Source organism: Scaptodrosophila lebanonensis, unplaced genomic scaffold (assembly GCF_003285725.1).
Source record: "Scaptodrosophila lebanonensis strain 11010-0011.00,11010-0021.00 unplaced genomic scaffold, SlebRS2 tig00000123-arrow-arrow-pilon, whole genome shotgun sequence".
In the NCBI taxonomy this organism is placed as follows: domain Eukaryota; kingdom Metazoa; phylum Arthropoda; class Insecta; order Diptera; family Drosophilidae; genus Scaptodrosophila; species Scaptodrosophila lebanonensis.
In genome coordinates this window covers 597,197-618,344 of record NW_022060581.1, presented here as the reverse complement: position 1 = coordinate 618,344, position 21,148 = coordinate 597,197, and the positions used below count along the sequence as shown (strand labels likewise).

The 21,148-nt window shown below is 38.0% G+C and overlaps 3 protein-coding genes across 6 annotated transcripts in view; 1 reads left to right on the top strand and 2 right to left on the bottom strand.

Annotated features, from left to right (window-relative positions):
• The window catches only part of LOC115628670 (ecotropic viral integration site 5 ortholog), a 36,660-nt gene extending 20,405 nt beyond the window's left edge, over positions 1–16,255 (bottom strand). For 2 of the 3 annotated variants that reach the window (XM_030524839.1, XM_030524841.1), the window contains exon 1: positions 15,535–16,255. The gene's annotated coding sequence lies outside the window, so the exon portion shown is untranslated. The remainder of the gene's footprint in view (positions 1–15,534) is intronic. The other variant, XM_030524840.1, reaches the window with a different exon arrangement.
• A 206-nt stretch (positions 16,256–16,461) lies between these two features.
• LOC115628733 (putative peptidyl-prolyl cis-trans isomerase dodo) lies at positions 16,462–17,398 on the top strand. The gene is made up of 3 exons (XM_030524936.1): positions 16,462–16,610; positions 16,719–17,054; positions 17,132–17,398. The coding sequence occupies exons 1-3, from the start codon at positions 16,553–16,555 to the stop codon at positions 17,239–17,241; spliced, it is 504 nt and encodes a 167-aa protein (XP_030380796.1). The 5' UTR covers positions 16,462–16,552; the 3' UTR covers positions 17,242–17,398.
• Positions 17,399–17,676: 278 nt separating this feature from the next.
• On the bottom strand, positions 17,677–20,435 carry LOC115628694 (protein penguin). 2 transcript variants are annotated; one of them, XM_030524872.1, is made up of 6 exons: positions 20,037–20,435; positions 19,275–19,974; positions 18,814–19,216; positions 18,301–18,752; positions 18,025–18,242; positions 17,677–17,960 (listed from the first exon to the last, which is right to left on the bottom strand). In XM_030524872.1, exons 1-5 carry the CDS (start codon positions 20,363–20,365, stop codon positions 18,057–18,059), a joined length of 2,070 nt encoding a protein of 689 aa, XP_030380732.1. In that variant the 5' UTR covers positions 20,366–20,435; the 3' UTR covers positions 17,677–17,960; positions 18,025–18,056. The 2 variants fall into 2 exon arrangements, with proteins under 2 accessions (XP_030380732.1, XP_030380731.1); XM_030524871.1 differs by lacking the exon at positions 17,677–17,960 and having other exon boundaries at positions 17,986–18,242.
• Positions 20,436–21,148: the final 713 nt, after the last annotated feature.

The following is a 21,148-nucleotide window of genomic DNA, read 5'->3' as shown; positions in this document are numbered from 1 at the left end:
GACAATTTAAAAAGGTCGTTTTTTGTTGAGCTAGCAGGTTTAATTTTTTTCTGTGGCATACTTTTAGGCATGACCTAAATGGCTTGCGTTTTTTATTTGATGGGGAACAAGGCAAGCGCTTACACACACACGCACACAAACTCGCACCCGCACTCACACTTCGAAAGAATAACTCAGACTTAATGGCAGTAACAAAAACAAAAACGAAAACCAACAACAACAACAGTCCTCTCTCAGAACATATAATAATGAGCGGACAAGAAAAAAACGTACTACAAGTTGGGTTTTTGCTGCCGAAAAAATAATGTGGACAGACAAAGCTTTTGTTTTGATGATGACTTTACTTGAAATATCCATATCCATATTTATGGCTCTTGTGGCGCGATAATTCCTAAATATGTAGTACATTCTATATGAATATATTTGGCAGACACAATTATATGGAGAGAAATGCCGTCGAGCCGTGCTCAGAGATCTTGTTAATGGCGCTTTTGTCGGCTGATAGCACAGTCGCGGCCAACGCCACGAGCTTTCAAAGCCAGTGAATCATGAATAATACTTACATATATATACTATATGTTTAAATTTCCAGTCTGATTCATTCATAAAAAGTCTCGTGCGGCGCGCACTATGCTACAAGTATCCATCTATCTATGCACATATATATGTACATATGTATGTATGTACACATTTTTATGTGTTATATACACACACATGTGCTTATTTGCTGGCTTGCTTATAGAAATGTGCACATAAATATGTATCTGCGGTTTCTTACCAGCAGCAGCTAGAGACCCTCGAGTTGTATCTCATGTGGTAAGCGCACACAAAAATATACGAGTAGCATCCAATCCAAGCAAGAACAGCCATGGTAGGCAACGGTAACGCGACTCGGTTTCGTTTCCTCTATTTTCTTCAGTTATTTTTCTGATACTTTTTTTTTGTTTTGCCGCCAACGACGACCAGAGAGACCGCTTGCTGCTGGCCGCTTGGGTGCCGTCTATTTGCCAGCTACCAAGCAAACACCGTTAGTTGACTGCCCACACAAGCACAGCACCCGGGAGTACAGTGTGCATCGCCTATCAGCTACAATGCATACACTTTCATTTGCAGAAAATATTTCATAACATTTTACATTAAGAGCACTGTCAGCAAAGGTTTATTTTTATTTGTCGGGGATTTTTTCATATTTGTGCCTTCAATTCATTGAAAATCTTTGTTGTGCAGTGTGAGAGAGGTTCATCTTTAAGAGCCAAACAAATTTATAATTACACCTAATTCTGTTTTTACACAGATTTGATTTAACACGGTTTGAAAATTAACAAGAGAGAACGCTACAGTCGAGCAAGCCCGACAGTGTAATACCCTGTACCCAGGTAAACTTCCGTCACTGAGTTATATGCGCCCAAAGCAGCAGCAAAAAGAGGAAGAAGAAGAGCGAACTTGTTGCTGCAGTTTGTGGGGGTTGTACTGGCGAGAATTTGTTTCGCTAATAACTTTTCTTAGAATTGACCGAATTGAATAAAATTTTGAACAACAGTAGACAATTATATATAAATTATGTGTGCAAAGTTTGGTTTAGGTAGCATTTGAAATGTGGACGCTATTGACGAAATTCTGTAGCGGGGGAAGGGGGGGAAAATTAAAAAAAAAAACATAAACTCGTCCTTACTCGGACCTAGGAGAAGCTGGATGCCAACTTTGGTTATTCTAACTTTTATAGTTTCTGAGATCCTCGCGTTCATCCAGACGGACGGACAGACGGACAGACGGACGGACATGTCTAGATCGATTTCTCTCGTCATGCTGATCAAGAATATATATACTTTATGGGGTCGGAGATGCTTCCTTCTGTATGTTACATACTTTGCACAAACCTAATATACCCTTTTTACCCTACGGGTACAGGGTATAAAAATTGTATATATAGTTACACGACTTTATTTTGCATATGATCAATGTCATTTTTTACACGGTTTTTTAGGAACCGATCTACCGTGCAAAAACAGAATTAGGTGTATTTATATTAGTATACATAAAACTTGTATTCGTGCCAAATATGTATATATCGATTGAATTTGATTCAATATTTCTTGAAATGGCACAATTCTTTCTAGCTAACTGCTCTTCAAACTTATCTTCATTTACTGCGATTTGGGGCACGAGTTTAGTTTATAAACAAATGCCAAGTTGGCATACAAATAATCAATAATCAGAAACAAACTACAACACAAATGTTACCATGAAACATTATAAAAACCAACATAAATAAGTAAAATTTTTCATCTAAACATTCGAACTTATTAAGAATTTCAAGCACTTACAATTCAACTTCCCGAAAAAAAAAAAAATATATACAAGGTGCGTTCTTTAAAATATATTTCATGACAATCGGATAGATAGAAGCCAAGTTATTGGAACACTTTTGTGTTTGGTAGGGAAACGTGATCCTGAAACCAAGTGTCGAAGCATCCAGATGAGCCAAAACCGAAACAAAGTGAAGATAATGTTGCCCGACAATGTGACTGACTTTTTGACAACAAATCTAATTTTAATCGCCAAAACCATTAGCTATTTGGAAAATAGTAGCATAATCCCATGCAAGTAAAGCGCTCTAAAAACGTCAAAGCCACTTAAAAGGCTCTTTACCAACATTCCGAACAACATGCCGGCCAATGGCCTAAAACACTCGTTCTAAATGCCTCGGAATCTTTATGATTAATGACTATATTTGATTAATCATTTTTGCCAACATCTATTTTTAGTAAACAGTCGTGTTTATCTTGGGTCTCATCTTATATAGCTTAAGAAGGCCTATTAGCCATGCTATAATTTCTCAATGTTAGCTTATAGTCTTAACGCTTCCCTAGCCATTATAGAGAGTTTCTAAATTGTATTTGTCAGCAGTCTATATTGTTGTTGATATGAGACTTATGTATGATAATAAATAAACCATATACTACGAGTATATTCCCCTAAATAAGCAAACAAGTTTCATGTTTCTGATTTCTGATTTCTGCAGACGAAATGTGCGCCATCAGATGTCTTTTCATAATTGTTTATAGCTTTAATTAAGCTGCGAACAGACCTCAATTTGCGTTTTGAATTTCATTTACATAATCGCAGCCGTTTGTTCTTCATGAAAATAAAAACCTCCACATATACACATACATACTTGTATGTCTAATAACGGTTTTAGACACTTGACTGCAATATATTTAGATAATTGTACGATCATTTCCTTTTGAATTCACGTGCGAAATTAGTCATTTTTTTTAGCGAAAGCTGAATGTATAATTGTGGCATTAATGAGCGACATTCTTTATACGCGATTTTACCTGTACACCTGCCTACATACATGCTTTAATATTCCAATAGATATACACTACACACATCCACATATATATTATACATTTGTATACAAGTATATATAAATGTTCGCATTGGCAATAATTTTGTTGTGCATTTCATATCGCATTTTATTTCGCTTTTATCTTTTGGCATGTTTCTAAATGTCTCTCTTCCCCCTCCCGTCCCCTCCCCACCCGCCACAGTGCCTCCATTGCCAACACCCTCACCATGATGATGACAACGATGATGATGAGCCAAGAGCCAACATTCAGCTGCCTGCCTGGCTGGTTCGTTAGCTGACTGGCTGACTGGCTGATTAGTTGGTTGCTTAGCCAAAAGTTTAGTCAGAAACCTGCTGGCGGTGCGCTGCGGTCTCTGTGCGGTTGTCACAACCCAAATAAAATTGTTGTTGCTGGAAGCTGAAATGAATAATGCATTCCATTCAGTGGGGGGCTTAGGGACGACGGCAGACACGGATGAGGCATTTAGTTAAGCTTTTCGCTCTCGTCTCGCACGTTGACACACACACACAAACACTCATTAAATGCATTAAAATTTTCGCGCTACTCTCTGGCCCCGACGACTATGAATGACTAAAGGCATATCGTATGCGCAAGCTTTAAGAGTTTCTCGGCTGAATTATTTTGTAGAAAACAATTTTTAATCGCATAATTAAAAATACCTTCCTAAAAAGATTTCAGACTACAAATATGGAAACGATCGATAACCATATGTCATATATGTATGTCATTTAAAGTGATCAATCAATAAGAATCGACATAACATGATCTTTAAATGTTTTTATATTTGTTGGCATACTACTTATATCATAAACCCAGTAATGGAGAGTCGATCTAGAGAAATGTTATTGACATTAATGGAAAAACTGAAAGCTATTTGAATCTCTATATATATAGAACAGTTTGTGGTGACTGACTGATTGGTAATCAACGCACAGCCCAAACGGTAAGAGCTAGGAAGCTGATATTTGGACACAAGATCCCTCTCAGAGTGAACGTGAGCACTAAGCACGTAAACACAATCAACACCCCACAGCCCAAACGGTTAGAGCTAGGAAGCTCAAATTTGAGCTCAAGTATTCCATCATATGTAGTGTAGGTGGGAAAATTCGACCTCCAAAGGGGGGAAAACGAGCTTAAAATTATTAGTTATAGTGTTCATGTGTGTGTACGTTTAACGAAATATTTTGGCAAGAACAAAAATGTAACGGACTACTAAACAATCATCATGCCCATCATGGGCACTAAGGATGGCTTTTGGAAAATTCGACCTCCAAAGGGGGGGAAACGAGCTTAGAAATATTAGTTATAGTGGTCATGTGTGTGTACGTTTAATGAAATATTTTGGCAAGAACAAAAATGTAACGGACTACTGAACAATTTTTTGTCAAGAACAAAAAATGTTCATTTAAATACCTTAAATGCCTTCCTACTGGTAATTAATAAGGTGAAAACATATGTGTAGGTCATGCGCACACAAAGTAAATACAATTTGGAATATTATATTGAGCCGGGTTAAGGCGGGTAATACTTGCTAGCCTTTTATATACTAAGGGAAAGTCAAAAAGCGGCTCAAAAATCAAGGTTATAATCGTGGTGTTATGCATTATGAATGATTTCCTTCCTATGAATAATATTATTAAACAATTAAGAAGCTTTAAGTGGAATGTAAGAAGATCTACTGAAAAGTATTTTTTTGACAGCTTCGAGGATTTTAAAAAGCGTTTTAAAACAAGACCTGATTTGAGGGCGGATACACTATATAATTATTAAAATATTCACATATATTTTTTGTTACAACATTTTGTCAACCTTTTCTATTCAGGCAATGGAGGAGAACTCATTTGCTGGGCCAGACCCTTGGTTCTACTTATTTACTGGCCATGATATGTCGCTTTGGGTCAGATCTGTTAGCCTAGTACTGTCAAAATTCTGGCGAGCTCCTACAAACCCAAATGTAATTTGAGCTCAATCATCAAATATGCATGATGTTTGTTGGTCACGTGCTGCAGCCACACCCACCTGCACCCACCTGCACCCATCCATCCATCCAGCTACGCCCGCCGGCAACGCGCGTTCAGCTCAGCTCATTAACCCAATTTCATTTCATTTGCTTTTTGCGACTTTGTTTGTTAGCTGACTGGCCGGCTGGCCAACTGATTGACTGACTGACTGACTGACTGACTGAGGAGCAAGCCCCGTTGACGCCGTTTTGACGTCAATGGCCGCCACCTCATTGGCTTTGTAGCTGTATCTGTGCGTTGCAATTAAACGTTATTGCGCGTCAAGGCAGCGCCACCTTTGTTTATTTTAAAGGGTTCCAATGGTTCCAATAGCGAAACATTGTTGGACACAAGAACTGAACTGATCTGAGCAGACCAGGACAGACCATACCCGGACCCGGCCAGACTAGTCGAACAAGACAGAGTTGGCGATTCATTTGGCATCCGTGGCTGGGCACAAATGCAATTTTAAAATTAATAGCAGAGTGGCGACAATTTGTTTTAATTAATCAAATTGAATGGCGTTTATTATGATGCTGACGACGCCGCCATCGTCGTCAGCAGTGTTGTCAACGCGACAAAAACAATAACAACGAGGAAGGCAACCATATGGCGATACCATGGCGATAGCATGAAGGCGTCGAAAAAGGGGTATGTGTGGGTGGGTAAGCATGTTAATGAGAACAACAAACTAAGACTGCGCGAAAAACACCAGTCAACAAATTAATAAATAGTTGATACAAACTATAATAAGGCCTTCAATTTCCATAGCAATTGCGAACAGTTAACAATGGAAGGTTAATTAAAAGATAATGAGGCACTGAATTTTCACAGTTTCAGAACAGTTTTTCAGATTCTTCGTAAGCTTTCGTTTGCAATTTTATTTATGAGCTTTCACTTAAATTGAAAGTGGAGTTTTTCTAATTAACCTTTGACGAAGATGTTAAGTGAGGCTTTGCCTTTGTTCTTAAAATTTAATTCAGTTTCAAAACTTGAGAGTACTCTTAACTTTTTGAAGGCAAAGTCGAACTCTAAACAAGAATCTTAACAGTACACAGTGCGTTGAAAAGAAATCTGCATTTTTAGGTATTTTGATCAAATGCGACCCCGTCTTAATTAACTTTGTCGAAGATAGAGACTTCGACTTTAACATCATCTTTAAGAATTAGTATTCAAGCTCGAAAAAAAGAATCTGATCTATAACACTTGACTAAACTAAAGAAAAAGCTTTATTTCTGAAGCTTAAAATTGACACATTTTTGAATCCAGCAACAGAAATAATTGTTTGAAAATAATATCCGGGTTTTGAGGCCCTTCTATCTCGTCTTAATCATTTTTGACGAAGATGAAAACTCAGGCTTCCCATTTCTTTTTAAACTTTAATTCAGCATCACAAGAGTTAAGATGAAGAATGAAGAATCGTTATCTAAAAAGCTTAACTAAAACTCATCAACCAAGGAAACTGAAGATTCGCTATTAATTCTTCATCTATAAAAGTCATTCAATAAGATGAAAACTGAAGCTTCATGCTTATTTCTGAAACTTAAAATGGGCGCTTTTATTAATTTAAGTTGGCAAGACATCATCATCATCATGTAGATTGGAAATTATAGCTCCAAATATGTTAATATAATTAAGACTTTTCAAATGGAACACCTAAAAATTTGTCTGACTATGTAACTTAACTGTTGTGGCTCTAGTTCTACCTTTTCGCCGTCAGACATTAGATTTATATTGCATAGCTGCATTCTATAAATTCCAGCTGGTAGTCTAGTGTAGAAATAAGTGGCTTTCTTCATTAGTTAATGAAACCAATTGTCCGCCACAACTTCTTAGGGTTACTGATTAATCTTTAACTGCCGTTTCATGGGAGTGCTTCGAATAGCATGCAATGCAGGAAGAACAAAAGCAATCAAATATTTATTTCGTTTTGCTATCAGAAACATGGAGAAATTTGTAATTTACAATTCTGAAAAAAAAGAAGAGAAAAAGGCAACAAAAGCATACAAAATGTTAGAAAGGTTTAAACTTAATGGAGAGTTTTTTAAACCAATTTTGTCGCTTTTGTCTGTACATTTAAAAAGAAATTGATATCATTGGGGCAAGTGGGGCTGCATAGAGGAAGCTGTGAACTACGAAAGGCAATAAAAACAAAATTTATCAGCTCAGAGCGATGGCGACAACGAAGACGACGACGAAATGGGGAAATAAAATGGGCGAACTAAACATGTCTGGCAGAGTATACATATATACATATGTATGTGCTTCTTATAAATAAATATGAACAATCCATATGTGGTTGGTGCATGTATAGGTTAGTACTTGTACAAAAATATAAATATGTACACATAAGAGTACATATACATATACAAATCGAAACTTAATGCAGCTAGGCAAGCAACTCTGATAAGAGAGAGCGGGCGATAGTCGTCAGAGATTCGACGCGTAAGTTCCTCAATCGTTCAGTCACGCTTTAGCTTCAATTGTTTAATATACTCGTATAGTATAATCAACTTTATCAGCAACGAATTGACGCAGCAAGCTAAAGAAGAGGGCGTGCGGAGTCAGAGTCGGAGTCGGAGTCGGTCGGGAGTGGAGTCTAGAGAATGAAAGCCCCAAAATGTACGAGTATGTGGCCCAGATTCAAGCTCGAATTGGGGGCGTCAGAGGAACGAATATATGGTATATATATGTATATTTGCATACACACAACAATGCATATGCATGTGTCTGTATGTTTGTGAGCCAAATTTGACTCTCACTTGGTGGACGTGGCAGCCCAAAAACAAAAACATTGACAACGAGTCAGAAACAGCCACAAAACAACACACGTGCAAATACAGAAGGCAAAAAGCAAACAACAACAGCAATTACGAAATGGGCCAACAAACAGACAGACACACACACACATACACACAGAGACACACTCTCTTGAACAACAACAACCAACGATCCACGCTTGCCGCTCCCTCGAAACGCACTTGTTGCCACTCGCACTTGGAAAATGCATCAAAAATAACAACAATTAACATGAAAACAATCGAATTTTCAGTGACCCCCTTTCTCAATCAATAACCATTTGATTGACTTACAGTGAGTGCACACTAAAAGGGAACACTCTCTCATCGATTAATGCTGCTATTTTTTACACTCTGAACAGAGCTACTCTATGTGTTCTACTCTATGTGTTCTTAAACTAATTATATTAGAAGAAGAATTCGTCATCATACTTTCCCAATTAAAATTACTTACAGTGAGTGCACACTAAAAGGGAATACTCTCTCATCGATTAATGCTGTTTAATTTTTATATTTTTTGTACTCTGAACAGAGCTACTGAAGATATTATCGGATGTTTAGGGCATAACTTCATCTATGAATGTTTAAGATTAATTTTAGTTTAATTTAAAAATTTATATTTTATTTGTTCTTAAACTAATTATATAAAAAGAAGATTTCGTCATCATACTCTCCCAATTAAAATTATCATCGATTAATGCTGTTTAATTTTAATATATTTTTTGTACTCTGAACAGAGCTACTGAAGATATTATCGGATGTTTAGGGCATAACTTCATCTATGAATGTTTATGATTAATTTTAGTTTAATTTAAAAAGCTATATTTTATGTGTTCTTAAACTAATTATATTAGAATAAGAATTCGTCATCATACTTTCCCAATTAAAATTACTTACAGTGAGTGCACACTAAAAGGGAACACTCTCTCATCGATTAATGCTGTTTAATTTTAATATATTTTTTGTACTCTGAACAGAGCTACTGAAGATATTATCGGATGTTTAGGGCATAACTTCATCTATGAATGTTTATGATTAATTTCAGTTTAATTTAAAAAGCTATATTTTATGTGTTCTTAAACTAATTATATTAAAAGAAGAATTCGTCATCATACTTCCCCAATTAAATCATTAACTTGAATAGACCTAATTTTTTTTTTTTTTTGGTTTCAATTCAAAAATACTGCTTTTAAGTTACCTAAGGTTAGATCGAATATTTTGATATGGGAAATAATTACCATATTTTATTCATCTTGAAAGTTGTATAAGCCAGTTTTTGTTTCTAAAATCCAATTTTTTAAGCGGAATTGACATTGGTAAAGCGAAATTTGAGACGGAATCATATCATGATATTCTCGATCAAGAAATGGTTCACTACGTGAGGGCGTACTGTATCTGCAAGTCCATGGAGGGTCTCTTGCAACTAGCTTAGCAGAACACCCAGAACACTTCAAGGTACACGTGGCGTCATTTCAAGATACACTTGTACGAGTATGCACACATTTGTGTGCATCTGTGGTTTCAATTATCGCTAATAGAGTTATTTATAGACAATACAACACAATACAACTTCACAGACACAGATGCAGATACAGATATAGATACAGACACGTGAGTCAATCACAAGCCAAGTAAATATGGCTAATGACGATGCCGATGAGCTGTTTCCCCAATTGCTGCCAACAATTATGCATTGAGACCGAAAATAAAGCAACTTCAAAGAAATTCAGCCTAGTTTCTGGCACACATTAATGTGAACGTATACTTATGATTGCAATTTCGACAAAATGGAAAAAACTAAGACAAATATATACACATGTAGTAAATACTATACATACATATATAAATAACTGGCTCTCAAAATGTAGCCAGCAAATTGTTAAAGTGAGTGTCGAAAGATTGCAGAAAAGTAAAAACAGCAATCTGAAGCAGACAAAGTAACGCTATCTATTCAGTCGCCGAAGATAACATGCTCTTAAATGCTTTTTATTCTCAACAAAAATTGACTCTACTTTTATACATAAATTAGTCATAAGTTTCTGGAATGGAATGATTTCTAAATTAAAAATCAGATTAAATGTAAAGCTGTACTACAAATATGTGCCGGTAATTTAAAGTGAAATCGAGCGGGTATTTGAACATGGATAATTCCTTTTATTTTGAAATTAGCAGCACTGTCAGCTGTATCAAAATTTCTTCATTGTTTTCATGTAAACATTTTGAAGAAAGTGATTTGTGCAATTTTTACAATGTCCGAAATTATTCAACATAGAGGGGAATTATCTGCAGCCAAAATGTTAAGAATATTGCAGAAGGCTTTCAAAAATGAAGCTATGTAAAAAACACAAATTTCTGAATCACATGAAATGTTGCAAGATGATCGAGAAAGCGTTAAAGACAAATTGTTGCTACAACTAGAGAGCTTGATAGATTTGATTAAATAAATACAGATTTTAAAAGTTACAACCAAATATTTGTAGACAGTAGTACAAATACAAGTTCAAAAGAAACTCATTCACTTATTTGAAAATTTGAATCAGAATGAAGATTGAAATTATTTAGAATTCCTACAAACAGCATCCATAGAAACGGCTCTTAATCCAAATAGTTTATGTTAAATTATAAGTCTTCATTTGTTAAAGAAATCTTGTGAATGAACATCAATTTGACAGAAAGGAACAGGCACTTGACTGCATTACAAATGTCGAGACTTAGTTTATAATACCTTATATAAGGGTATAAGCACACACGCATACTGCCATGTATGTATATAGGTTTATACAATATTAACAACTTAGTGAGCTGCAAAATTGAAGCCGTCGTCTCGCAGAAAACAACAACAAAACTGCACATTCACGAAGCGAATTTGAAATGCCAACACGTACGAAATACTGACATACATAGATGTGTAAAGTTCCGCTCAAAGAAATATGTATACACACGTATATATACTACATAAGTTTATATTAATGGATGTGTTTAAGCGAATGAATGCAAGCAGAGTTATGAAGCTAGTAGGTGATTTATTTTTTACGCTAATCAGAGACAATAACTTCATTTTTTAGAGGACTATACTGGAGCACTACGCAGATGATTCGCACGGAAAAAATTTAAAAGAGGTCTGGAAATGAAGAAATTGCAAATACATTCTTGACTAAAAACTGAACTAAATGAATACTTGAATTGTTGAATTATTAGTATCAATAGTTTAATTTATTCGAAGATTAATTTATTTGAAGGAATATTAGTTATTTAATTTAATGGAAATGAAGAAATTGCAAATAATTTCTTGACTTAAAACAGAAGTAAATGTAAACAGTAGAATTGTTGAATTATTAGTTTTTAATCAAAAGATTAATTTATTTGAAGGAATATTAGTTATTTAATTTTTCAATTTATTAATTTTCTACGTGCATGAAGTTGCAGGAGACAACACAGTCCAGAAACCCTATCAAACGTATAGTATGAGTTGCATGGCAGAAATATTCCAAAAATCGAGTAGAATCTTAAAGTCCGATACAATCAATGTTGTAACAATCATTCCTATGGCAGCTATATGATATACCGATGTAGTACGCTGATTTTGATGATTCAGATTTTAGAAAGGCAGACACTATAATAATTGAAATATATGTACCAAATGTGGTTTCGATTCGGAAATAGCAAAAATGTTTCAGCCTGATTGTTGAAGCGATCGTTCTTATGAAAGTTACACAGATTTTAAGGAAACTTAAGAATGAGACAGCAAATTTCCAAAGTTGAGTTTAAGCACAAAAAAAAGTGTACTAATCGTATTTTTCCCACCGATCGTTTTTATGGCAGCTATATAAAATAATAAGGCTATATTTGGTTTATCATAAACTTACGGCTCTACGGGCGGACTCATGTACATAGAGTCTGCCAAACCTCCCTCTGCCTGTAACATACACTCGGCATTTACTTGTAACTTTTTGTAGTACACTCTTCAGCTCTTCTAATGGGAATCACTCTGATTACACACTGAAAGCGATCTACAAGTAGAATCGAACTGAGTGAACTTAAAAGCTAAAACTCAAAACTGAATTTCTGTGTTTCTATTTATGTGGGTGGGAATGTTTGCATCTGTATTCGAAAGAGTCGTTCATGTGTGTTTGTGTGTGTGTGTGTGTGTGTGGGCAGATACGATTGTATCTTCAATGCGTTCGCTTTGCACTGTGTTGGGCTTAAAGGAAATCGCTGACACCGCCGCCAATTGCAACAGACGGCAACAAAATTTCAAAAATGATTGGCAACAATGCAGCAAAGCACAAAATGTCGGCAGCATTACCTATTGTTATACTACTAGTTGATGTTTTTTTCTTCTCTACTTTTTTTTTGTTTTGTTTTGTTGCTCGTTTTACATAACGGTATAAAAGCGGGCGCGCGCGCATAGACAGACAAAGAGGCAGACACAACGGCAGCTGCGCAATGCCAACTCTGTACACACAAACATATATGTATATGGAAAATGTATATACATATATGTATGTATGTAGATGCAAAACATGGCTAACTTCTGTTTTTGATGTGGTGTTGCTACTTTTTAGTTAACAAATGCTTATTGTTTTGTTTTGTTGTTGTTGTTCTTTTTTTTTTCTTTATTTACAAACACGCACACGCACACTCAGACGCACACGTTCACGTGAGCATCGCATTTCTCAAGTGCAAATCATTTTGACACATTTTTGCGGCTATTGGCGAAGGTCAAAACGCTTTGTAGTTGGCACTACAAAAAAAAATAAAATAGAAAAAAAAAACGCACACAGAAATGTATGCAAATATCATAAAAAGCCATGAATCTAAAAAGCAGAAAAACACACTCTTTAATACACAATTGCGCGCAGAAACGCTTGAGAAGATAATTAATAAAAGTAATATAAAAACAAGCCAAACAAAAACATATTTATGTACACTTCACTTTAAGAAGAGACGTCTAACGTCTAAGGACGCGCTAAAGGCCATTGTCATCAAGAATTCAAAACAGAAACGATCACAACAGCTGGAGTACTTTTCGAGTACCGCTCTCAAAGAACAATCAGATACTACATACATGCATACATAAGTATATAAATACATACATACATAGTATATACATACATAGGTAGATTAGTAGTTATTGCAATTTGTCCAATTATCGAATGGCGCAAAACTGCAATCGAGGCCAGTGCACCAAACGAAGATGTTGCATCTACTTGTAATTACAGCTCTGAAACGAAGAACTGAATTTGAGGAAAAGAACCACGACATCACAAAACGGTCAGCCACGAACACGTGCAAATTAGCGGGTCTTCAAAGGTAACTACTAGACGTGGTGTTCAAGTTTAGTGTCTTTTAATAAATGGAGACACTCCCAGTCGTGATGTCAACTACATTGGAAAAGTTAACTTCATTTTCCCACTCGAATGTACACATGTACACATGTATGTACATATATTAATAAGCACAACGACACCCACATTTCCGCGCATACACTGCACAAAACAAAAGCGACGCATTTTTTTTTTTTTTTTTTGCCAAGGATGGCCACTTTTATCAAAATGCCGACCACTTACTGAGTGTGCGTGCCCGTCTGTCTATCTGTCAGTTTCTGGCTTACTATATTTCTCTATTTTTGCATACACACATACTACACATGTTTAGCATTGTTTTATTTGCTGCTGTGTATAGTTTTTGTATATGTCAATGTGATTTAAATAAATAAACAAAAGCATGACCAAAACGTAGCCACCACAACCAGCATTCAATTTGAATAAAACGCACGCACGCGAGACGCACATAAACACATCTACACACACAGACACACACACATCTGCATACAAATATACTTGCATACATAACATTGACGCGTAGGTGTGTGTCTGACGCCTGCGTGGACGCGAACTGTGACAACATCCCTGTAGCTCGGGAGGTGTAATTTTTAATAGATCCCTGACCAACCTTGATTGATTGTCATTCCTAATTAAGCATACCCTGTCGCTCTTAGTGGGAGTGTTTCAATGGCGGCAAGCTTGTAATGTCTTTAATTGACCTTTCGGATCTGGGCGCTGATGTTTTTTCATTTACGCAGCATTTCCCAATCATTGGATGCGTGCTGCAGAAAGCCGGTTCATTGGTCTAGCATGTTCCACAGTTGCCACCCACCCGAGATTAGACCAGTTATGGCTGTTGAAAATTCTTATTTTATTATTTGTATTTTTTAATCTTAATTTGTCTCCTCTTTTCCAACTATATTGTTCTTATTTACTTCACCTTTCTAAATATTAAAATCATTGAGCTAATTAATTTTGTATACTGCCAACATTAAATAAATAAATAATAAAGATAAAGTACTAGAGTAATACCATGCCGTGGTGGGTCGTCTGAACTACAGGGGAAAGTGGTGGCAAGGTGGCACAGCTCTTGTGTGCAAAGTGGCAACGCACATGCATACATTTGTATGTAAGTATGTATGTATGTAGATACATTAATGATACGGCACGGGAGAGATGACAGCAAGTGAGAGCGAGAGAGTGACAAATGTGGGTGGTTGGCAAATTGGAAGACAAGGTTACAACAACAAGACAACAAAGCAGCTGATGCGGTAGGAACAGGACGAGCGAATGTTGTTGTTTTTGTTACTGCTGCTGGATAGGCGGTGTAACTGGAAAAGGGAGAGAGAATTGTCGTGTTGGGTTGCTCTTGTTGCGCTATTTTTGTTGTTGTTGTTGGTCCATTTAAGGGCGGCGGCGTATCACACGCATACACCACACATACACATGCATATGCATGTACATAGGAACTGCGAATGACTGATGATCTTGATGCGAAAGTATATGATAAAAAAAAAGAAAAACAGCAAGGCAAGCGTAAACTATTTTATTAATGCGCGCTAACAAGAAAGTATAAAATTTTTAATTTTTCGACTACCAGCAGCAATAAAAACACCGCAGATTTAAACACACATGCATACATACATATGTACACAATTTGCCAACCACAAGCATTTGCTGGATAGAAAGTTTGACTTTTGGATATGCTTCTTTTGTGGCTATTTGTTTTTTATTTTTTGTAAATACTCTGCAGAGGTGTACGTTTCATATTTGATATGGTTTGTATATTTTCAGTACTTTTTTTTACCAAGCCCCTTGTTTGTGGCCTTAACCCGCACCTTCCCACATCTCCAATAAGAATCCGATTCAGAGCATATACCCATACATACATACAATGAACAAATGTGTGTATGAAAATATATACATATAGTATGTGTACATTTGATAAGTGTCTTTAAACTTCGGTCTCCTTTGTAGCTAACGTTTTTTTTGTGTTGCTACTATAAATTAATGTTAAAGTTTCTTTACGACTCACCGTTTGGCTTTCGCGTTATTGTTGTTGTTATTGTGTTATTGCTGCTGTCTCTATTGTGGACCGCAAATAGAGCAACGAGCGTGCGGCGCGGCAACTTCTTTTGTGGCAGACAAAGCGACTGTTGTTTTTTCTATCTGAAGCCTTTGTTTTTGTTGTTGGCCACTACTGCAACTACGACGGCAACGGAGACGCAGCAGCAGTAGCAGCAGCTACAATAAAAAGCTCACGTTGACGGCGGCGTCGTTGGGTTCTTATTTTTTTCAATTAAAAATGCATTCAAATGCCATGAAATATTAAACGATTCATGCTATTTATGTGTGTATATGTTTGTTATTTCGCGATTAATATATTGGTTTTCGCTGAGGCAGCACTAAATTAACTTGAAATTTTGTTGATGAGACCGAACTTGTTTATTGTTGTAAACGTCACTGCTTCTCCTGCTACTCACTCACGCACGCACAAGCACACATACAAAAACAGACACATTCAACACAGGCGCACTGACTGCCGTTTTCTTGTTGGAGTGCGCTTGTTTGGTAACACAGACTACTGCACACACAGACACTCTAACAAAATACAATCGCTGATGTTTAAAAACTGCACTTGTCAATCAGAAAAAACACATTAAATCATATAGAGTTCTAAATGAATATTCATGAGACTTTCGCTATGCACAATCGAATTTGCAATTGTTTGTGAGCACGGACCATGAACAGTGACGGCCACTCAAACTCCAATTGACTTCACTTTTCGCACTGCGAGAAGACATAGTGATGCGAGCACGTACCGATTACCCGATTACCCGACTACGCCTCATCGATAATATCGATGCCGAAAACTGCTAATCAAACTGCTGCTCGATAATAGCGTTGCTACTACTTTATACTCGATTTCAATCGGTGCCATCGGACATTGACATTGACAGTTTGGCAGCAAGCTGGGCTGTATTTCTATATTGTAACTCATAATTCTGTATTTATATTTAAATTGTAACAAATTAAAGCTCTAAAGTCAAATCATGCCCGATACTGAGCAATTGCCCGAAGGCTGGGAAAAGCGCACAAGCCGCTCCACTGGTAAGGCGATGTAAAATTTTATATTTACCGGCAAGCTTGCAAAATTGCCGCAAAAAAATATTAAATAAAAATGCTTGACTTGCAAATTTATGCTGCAACGTTTTTCAGGTCTAAGCTATTACCTCAACATACACACCAAGGAATCGCAATGGGATCAGCCCACAGAGCCGGCAAAAAAAAGCGCCAGCGGCGGCTCCGGTTCAGCCGGCGAAGGACCAGATGAGGTACAATGTCTCCATCTACTAGTCAAACACAAGGGCAGTCGTCGCCCGAGCTCGTGGCGTGAGGAGAACATCACACGCACCAAGGAGGAGGCCCAGATGCTGCTTGAAGTCTACCGCAATAAGATTGTCAACAACCAAGCCACATTCGATGAATTGGCTCGTTCCTATTCCGATTGCAGTTCAGCCAAACGTGGCGGAGATTTGGGAAAATTTGGTCGCGGTGAGCAGCATTTATTCCCATTGTGCTTTGAACTCCCAACTTATTTGTTTTTTGACTCTCCCTTTCCGCTTTCGCAGGCCAAATGCAACCGCCTTTTGAGAAGGCGGCCTTTGCTTTGAATGTGGGCCAACTCTCCGAAATTGTGGATACCGACTCGGGACTACACATCATTTTGCGCAAGGCCTAATGCCCGCGAATAAAATTAATTCCATTTCTTGTTTCGTTCGTTAGTCAACAAATTCGCTATGAAGCAAACCAAATTACACATTTTCATTGTAATTATCAAAAAAACGCACGCATAAAATAAACTTTTTTCCAGTTATTATAAATAAGTGCATCACCAATATATTTATGTATGTATACTTACGTGCTATTAAAGGCAACCTCATTCATCTCAGTTGATTTAGCGATTGATGTTCGGCACAGGTAGACGAAATGTTGAACCAGAACTTGGGGTAATATTTGTTTCTTCCAAAGCTGGATGAAAAAGTCGACTCTTGCAAGCAATTAACGAATAAAACGTTTTAGGGATTTCAGGCAAAAAGCTAGTCCAATTGACACGATGGCAGATAAGCATTAACTGGATGTGATTCTCGAATTAAGTTTAAAAAAAGTTCCAGAGTTATGGGAAATCTCTTATATATACATATATACGTATAATGAAGGAGAGCATCAGAAAAAACTCAAACTTGCCCTTTCGCGGTCCTAGGAGAACGTGGATACAAGTTTGGTTATTCTAGCTCTTATAATTTGTGACATCCTTGCGTTCACATAGACAGACGGCTGGACACCGCTATATCGACTCCTCTTGCAATCCTGTTCAAGAATATATGCACTTTGTGGGATCTGCCACGCCTCCTTCTGTGTATTGCATACATTCGCACTAAACTAGTTAACCTTTTTATCCTTTAAGTATAAATTTGTTTTAAAATGCGTGTTTATATCTTTTTTATTCACTGCTTAAACTAACCACAAGTGTATCCTAAATTCCTGCGAGTAACTTTATTTCTTGACGAATCCCAATTTGCTGGCCAACAATTTGGCGCCTGGGGTTTTCTGATCGATCAATAGTTTACGCAGCTCCGCCACATCAATGACCGCTTTATAGCTCTTGAGCAGATCGGCACTGTCCTCAACCAGCTTGACGAGCACAAAGCAGCCGCGATTGACGCTGAGCCATTGCTTCAACTGTAAAGTGGGAAATGTTTAGAGCCCATTACTGGAGAAATGATTTGTGTATACTCACCACATCCGTGGACAATTGCTTGAGCAACTGTGCACCAAACGAGGCGGCACCATTTTCTCGTTTGCTATCATTCTTGATGATTTTTTTGAGCACATGATGCATGCCAGCATCCTCAATGCCCGCCACACTTGGCACCGTTGTTTGGTCCTTTTTCTCATCCTTCTTCTGTTGCTGCTCTTTTTTGGACTTTTTGGGAAGCTTTGCGGTCTCGTCCTCGTCCTGCTCGCTTTGCTCATCACTACTGTTGTCCTCGTCACTACTTTCCTCCGATTGCACGTTGAGCAATTTTTTGCGCTGTTTGGTGGCCTCGGCAATAACAGCCTCAACATCTTGTGGCTGCTTCTTTTTCTGCGCATCTCCGCCATCCGCAGGCAATGCTGATACACGCCAATCTGGATTTGCAACGACTTGAACTAACGCTCCAATGGCCCTCTCATAGTTCTCAGTCGTAACTGCAACAAGCAATGATGTTTTCAATTTTATAGCATTTAATATATGTTCATCACCACTCACTATAGTTCAGAATGTCCGCTGTGACAAGTCCAATGTGACTATTTGAGAGCCAGAAGGCAGCATCCTCCGCAATTGCATCGGCAATGGGCGCCTCGATCTGTTCAAAAATCTCCTTGCGGCGCGCCTCCTTATCTTTCTTTCCATACGCTAAGCCCTCCTCGATGGTCTTTATAAATCCGGGATGGAAACACGATGTATCGCCGGGCGCCACAAGCCATTGAATAACACGACGCCCATAAGGACTGGCCACCAGGGTTTTCAGATCTGCATGCAAATGATCGTAAATTGCCTTCTTGGTCGCCTTCGTATCATCCAGCGAGTTCAGCACAGCAATTAGGAACACATGGCCATGTTCGTGGGTGGCAATCTTAAGCAGATGCTCCTTGATGTTCTTGATGATGGCCTGAAGCGAAAGGAATAATTATTATGTTTTTGAGACTCTTAAAATATGAGGCGCTCACCCGTCGATTCTTAGGCGTTGACTTGTAGAAGCATATAATGGCCGCCTCGCTGCCATCCTTGGTGGAGAGCATATGCGGCACGAGAGCAGCAAATGCGGTGACAGTCTCCTCTAGCTTCTCCTCATCACAGGCGCGCACATATTCGAGCATGACGGCATGAACCAGCGAACTGTCCACCAGTTTCTTATTTGCCACGTGATCCAAATTGGCCTTCACAGCACCCATAATGGAGGCCTTTAGGTTGCTGGCCTCCTTGTATGTGTCCTCCAGCGTCTTTACGTTCGCATCCTTGGCCTTCTTGTACAGCTCGCCATAAAATTCTTGGCGCATGAAATTCCGTTGTTGGGGCGTGCTCACATTCAGGTACAAGCTGTCCAGTAGACTGCTGGCAATATTGTGTCCCGCCAGCCGGACTATGTTGCCCATAAGGCTGTCCACGAGCTTGCTTTTGGTGGCGGGTGCGCCATACTTAAGCATGCGCTTGACACAGAACTGGGCGTACTTGGACTGGCACATTTCGATGACGTGGGGCAGCAGTTTGTCAGACAGCTCGGCACGCAATGGGGGCGCCGCATATTTCAACATACATTGGAGCACGCGGGCTGTATCGTGAGCCTTTGCAATTTTTGAAATGGTATCACCAACATTCAATAATTTGTATATTTGTGCCACCAGTTGATCCTTCTTCTCTGTGCGACGACTGGGCAAAAACAAATTAATTAATTTTGTGTGATTATGTTGGATAACTCGTTGTAGACTTACCATCGAAGTTTCTCATAAATCTGCTTGGCCTCCTTCGTTATTTCATAGGTGTCGCGAGAGCTTTTGCGCTTTAGTTTTAGGTCCTTCTTTTCCTGCTTGAATTTGGCCCAATCCTTTTTTTCGCCTTCGCCGCCAGCTTGTTGCTGCTGCTGTTCCTTCTTGCCCTGATACGGTTTTCCATGGAATTTATTGTTGCCGCCTTGCTTTTGCTTAGTGCCGTCGAAACGCTTGACTGCACCATCTTTATAGGCTACTTTACCACCGCCGGCAGAAAATTTTTGAGCGTGCGGCTTGGACTTCTTGCCCTGCGGCACTTCCTTGGCAGTCATTGTTGGCAACTTTAGCTTCTCCAATAACTCAATTGAATTCCTTACCTCTACACGTGCTGTTGGAGCGATAACGATTGTAATAGCCAATCGAAAGCAAATAGTCGAACTCAACGGTGCGATTATTCCCCTTCTGTATGTATTTTGTAGTTGTCGATTTCACCACAAATATTTGCGTTGACACAAAACTGCCTAATTGATGGGGTAGTACAAAACATCGATGTTGTTCCCATCTGTTATCGATTGTATGCCGCGACAAAACATCGATATATACAATAAAAAACGAATTAAATTGTTATGCGTTTTTATAAATCACAATTTTTAGACATCATTCAAACGTAAACATTTAAGCAACATAGTAGAAACATAGGGAATTGAACAACCATTGCTTTTTATCTAGAGATTTGAGGAACAGAAGCTAGTCCAATAAGCCCGAAGCAATTAAATTTCTAGACTACCGGTCTCGAAAAGAAATCGCTCAGATGGCATGGCAGGTATTTTCGGGCTATCCCGTACAAACTTGGAAAAGACCCTCTAATTGTTTCCGAAATTTAGAATGGCCAGGCGATAATGCCATGCAGAAAATACCTCGTCGAATGTATCAGTCGGAGTTTGGTGCAATTATTTACCAAATTTAATATAAATATATTCGGGTATACATTAATTAACTCCAGTTATATCTCTTTGAGAGACTGGCAGAGATATCTTGCCATTTAATCAGAACAAAATCTAATTGAGCTCATTTAACAATATTATCATATCATGTAATAATCCAACAGCATAATA

Coding starts and splice junctions, on each gene's coding strand:
- LOC115628694 (XM_030524872.1), bottom strand. CDS start 20,365: ATGACTGCCAAGGAAGTGCCGCAGGGCAAGAAGTCCAAGCCGCACGCT. Junction 18,753..18,813: donor AGCGGACATTCTGAACTATA/GTGAGTGGTGAT, acceptor TGCTTGTTGCAG/TTACGACTGAGAACTATGAG. Junction 18,243..18,300: donor AGCAATTGTCCACGGATGTG/GTGAGTATACAC, acceptor CCCACTTTACAG/TTGAAGCAATGGCTCAGCGT.
- LOC115628733 (XM_030524936.1), top strand. CDS start 16,553: ATGCCCGATACTGAGCAATTGCCCGAAGGCTGGGAAAAGCGCACAAGC. Junction 16,611..16,718: donor GCGCACAAGCCGCTCCACTG/GTAAGGCGATGT, acceptor AACGTTTTTCAG/GTCTAAGCTATTACCTCAAC. Junction 17,055..17,131: donor TTTGGGAAAATTTGGTCGCG/GTGAGCAGCATT, acceptor CCGCTTTCGCAG/GCCAAATGCAACCGCCTTTT.